The sequence below is a fragment of the Oncorhynchus tshawytscha genome, linkage group LG33 (assembly GCF_018296145.1).
Source record: "Oncorhynchus tshawytscha isolate Ot180627B linkage group LG33, Otsh_v2.0, whole genome shotgun sequence".
NCBI classification, from domain to species: domain Eukaryota; kingdom Metazoa; phylum Chordata; class Actinopteri; order Salmoniformes; family Salmonidae; genus Oncorhynchus; species Oncorhynchus tshawytscha.
The window spans coordinates 42,942,971-42,946,909 of record NC_056461.1 but is presented as its reverse complement, the minus strand read 5'-3'; the positions used below and the strand labels follow the sequence as shown (position 1 = coordinate 42,946,909).

Below are 3,939 nucleotides of genomic sequence, written 5' to 3'. Positions count from 1 at the left end.
CAAGGTAGGAGGATTTATCTAATATCTCTGCATGTATGCCTGTTGAAGGAATAAAGTACAACACATTTATTGAATGTATATTTTTATTTAGTCAAGACTTATTGTTCTGGTTTGTAAATATATATTTTTGAAAACCAGAAAATACATGCCTGGATGTGCATACTGTGCATGAAATAAGTCATGTGATTTAAAATGTGAAATGCTCCTTCAAACTGTGATGATAGACAGACTATTTACATATTAATACTGGAGCAAATTATGTTTGTGTTTTCACTCATTACGTTGCCTAACACTTAATGCATCTGTATCATGTCTCCATTGGTAGAGGTTCTAGGTAGAGGTTCTAGTTGTTGGTAGAGGTTCTAGTTACCATCTGTATCATGACTTCATGTTGTTGGTAGAAGTTCTAGTTACCATCTGTATCATGACTTCATGTTGTTGATAGAAGTTCTAGTTACCATCTGTATCATGTCTCTGTGTTGTTGGTAGAGGTTCTAGGTACCATCTGTATCATGTCTCCATGTTGTTGGTAGAAGTTCTAGGTACCATCTGTATCATGACTTCATGTTGTTGATAGAAGTTCTAGTTACCATCTGTATCATGTCTCTGTGTTGTTGGTAGAAGTTCTAGTTACCATCTGTATCATGACTTCATGTTGTTGATAGAAGTTCTAGTTACCATCTGTATCATGTCTCCATGTTGTTGGTAGAAGTTCTAGTCAACATTTGTTTTCAATCCAATCTCCAGGGATGGACCAAACCTTGATCCTCCTCCTTGTTTTCTCAGGTACGTGTTAATCTCTAAGAGTGTTTGTGTGTGTGTGTGTGTGTGTGTGTGTTTAAAAAAACTGTCATAGTGTTGGTTTGTTCTCCACAGGGCTGTCCATCCTCCCCTCATAATGTTGGTTTGTTCTCCACAGGGCTGTCCATCCTCCTCTCATAATGTTTTTTTGTTCTCCACAGGACTGTCCATCCTCCTCTCTTAATGTTGGTTTGTTCTCCACAGGGCTGTCCATCCTCCTCTCATACTGTTGGTTTGTTCTCTACAGGGCTGTCCATCCTCCTCTCATAATGTTTGTTTGTTCTCCACAGGACTGTCCATCCTCCTCTCATAATGTTGGTTTGTTCTCCACAGGGCTGTCCATCCTCCCCTCATAATGTTGGTTTGTTCTCCACAGGGCTGTCCATCCTTCCCTCATAATGTTGGTTTGTCCTCCACAGGGCTGTCCATCCTCCCCTCATAGTGTTGGTTTGTTCTCCACAGGGCTGTCCATCCTCCCCTCATCCCTCCCTCATCAGTTCCACTTTGTGAACTTGACTAAGAACTGGACTGAAGCTCAGAGATTCTGCAGACAGAACTACACTGACCTGGCCACCATAGATGAGGTCATGGCAGATATGAAGAAGCTCAAAAACACAGAGGCATCTACAGCCTGGATAGGACTGTATAACAACATATGGAAGTGGTCTCTGGGAGACAGAGAGTTAGAGGGGAACGGGTTTTGGGATTATCATCATCCAAAGAATGATCCCAATACCGAGTTCTGTGTGTATATGATGCTAAATACGACTTGGCGTAGTGACACCTGTAGCAGTACATGGCACTTTGTCTGCTATAATAGTGAGTTTCCATGTCCATTTCCTCATTAACCAACGATGTTGTCACAGACCAAATCATTTTATTCAGATATGAGATTAATATTTTATAGATTTTTTTAAAGAACTATTTTCAATCATTCATCTGTATATGTATTTTGTTAAATCATCTCTTTTTCTCAAATAGAAACACAAGTGACAAATAAGTACATTGTAATCGATAATTTTAAGACTTGGAGTGAAGCTCAGACCTACTGTCGGGAGAAACACACAGACCTGGCCAGTGTGAGGAACACAACAGAGATGGAGGCCATAAAGAGTAGCTTCCCTAATGTCACTGGTATCTACAGAGTGTGGATTGGCCTGAAGAAATCTCCTGGTGTTTGGAGGTGGTCTGACCAGAGTGGATTCTCTTCCAAGAGCTTGGAAACATTCAAGGCGAACATGGCACATGGGAGCTATCAGAACGGAGAGTTCTGTGGTGTTGTTACTTTCCCTTCTGGAAACTGGAAGTATCAGGGATGTACCACCAACTCTCATTTTATCTGCTATGACGGTGAGCCGCTGACCAACACTTTAAATCCTAAATATAGACTTACGTTTAACATTTGCTATTACTGCAACGTTGTGATGAGAAGGACTGAACAATAATGTACAATGACGTAGGTCTTAGAATCAATGTGAACTGAATATATGAATAATTATCTCTGTGTCCCCCTCTTCTTCCTCCAGATGAACTGGTCCTGGTTTCAGAGAACAAGACGTGGTCAGAAGCCCTGTGGCACTGTAGAGACCTGGACATGGAGCTGGTGTCTGCCCACAACCAGAACATCCAGCACTGGGTTCAACAGAGAGCCAAGAAGGCCTCCACTCCCTTCGTCTGGCTGGGCCTGAGGTACACCTGCACCCTGGACTTCTGGTTCTGGGTCAATGGAGAAGAGTCCTGCTACCACAACTGGGCTGGCAGGGAGGGCTACAACACCATTAAGGAGCAGTGTGGGAACACGGGGGCCATACAGAGAGATGGGGGACAGTGGGTCGGCAAGTCTGAGACTGAGAGATTCAACTTCATCTGCAGCAACAGTACTGGTGAGATTTGATCTCTTTCTTTTGGTGTTAAACCTCTACCTCTCTCTCTCTCTCTCTCCCTCTCTCTCTCTCTCTCTCTCTCTCGCTCTCTCACACAACAGTAAACATTACATTCATTACACTTCTCTATCTTTTCAAATGTATTTCCTGATATTCTTTTACAGTATTATATTTCCTTTATTCTCTAATCCAGATTATTAGAACCAGACCCTGTTCTCTGTAGACCAGCTGAACCCTATAGCCCAACACATTGTTCCAGACCCTGCTCTCTGAACCAGCTGAACTCTGCAGTCCAGAATGTTCCAGACATTCTCACATTTACGTTATATAAGGTGATGGATAAAGGATATTTTCAATAATATTATGTTTTTTATTATCATATTTTGTTTGAATATTGTAACACACTTTTAATGTTTCCATATTTATTTATTATATTACCTGTTGATAATATCAATATCATGCTGTTACTGTTTCCATCGTGAATGTTTCTTAAAAACACTAATAATCAAATAAAAAGACTAACATGTTAAGGATAACAAGTGAAAGATAATAATAGTAATAATAATAAACTTTTAGTCGACACTTTTATCTGAAGTGACTTATATTCATGTATAGACTTTACGTAGGGGTGGTCCCAGGAATCAAACCCACAGCTCTGGCATTGCAAGAACCCTGCTCTACCAACCGTAGCCACAGGAAGTAGTTTGGGCTGCAATGTTTTGGTGACGGGTCAAAACTGATTTCTAAGTGAAAATGGTCTGTTCATTCCTTTATAGTAGACACTCTTAATCATTCCTTTATAGTAGACACTCTTAATCATTCCTTTATAGTAGACACTCTTAATCATTCCTTTATAGTAGACACTCTTAATCATTCCTTTATAGTAGACACTCTTAATCATTCCTTTATAGTGGACACTCTTAATCATTCCTTTATAGTAGACACTCTTAATCATTCCTTTATAGTAGACACTCTTAATCATTCCTTTATAGTAGACACTCTTAATCATTCCTTTATAGTAGACACTCTTAATCATTCCTTTATAGTAGACACTCTTAATCATTCCTTTATAGTAGACACTCTTAATCATTCCTTTATAGTGGACACTCTTAATCATTCCTTTATAGTACACTCTTAATCATTCCTTTATAGTAGACACTCTTAATCATTCCTTTATAGTAGACACTCTTAATCATTCCTTTATAGTAGACACTCTTAATCATTCCTTAATCATTCCTTTATAGTAGACACTCTT

At 39.6% G+C, this 3,939-nt stretch overlaps 1 protein-coding gene across 1 annotated transcript in view; it reads left to right on the top strand.

The window, feature by feature from the left end:
• The window catches only part of LOC112259915 (secretory phospholipase A2 receptor), a 3,995-nt gene extending 401 nt beyond the window's left edge, over positions 1-3,594 (top strand). The window contains exons 1-6 of the mRNA XM_024434614.2: positions 1-4; positions 748-786; positions 1,264-1,620; positions 1,783-2,151; positions 2,328-2,684; positions 2,878-3,594. The exon at positions 1-4 is cut by the window's left edge and continues 401 nt beyond it. Coding sequence (XP_024290382.1) covers positions 750-786; positions 1,264-1,620; positions 1,783-2,151; positions 2,328-2,684; positions 2,878-2,885 — 1,128 coding nt within the window. The 5' untranslated portion in view covers positions 1-4; positions 748-749 and the 3' untranslated portion in view covers positions 2,886-3,594. The remainder of the gene's footprint in view (positions 5-747; positions 787-1,263; positions 1,621-1,782; positions 2,152-2,327; positions 2,685-2,877) is intronic.
• The last annotated feature ends 345 nt before the right edge of the window (positions 3,595-3,939 follow it).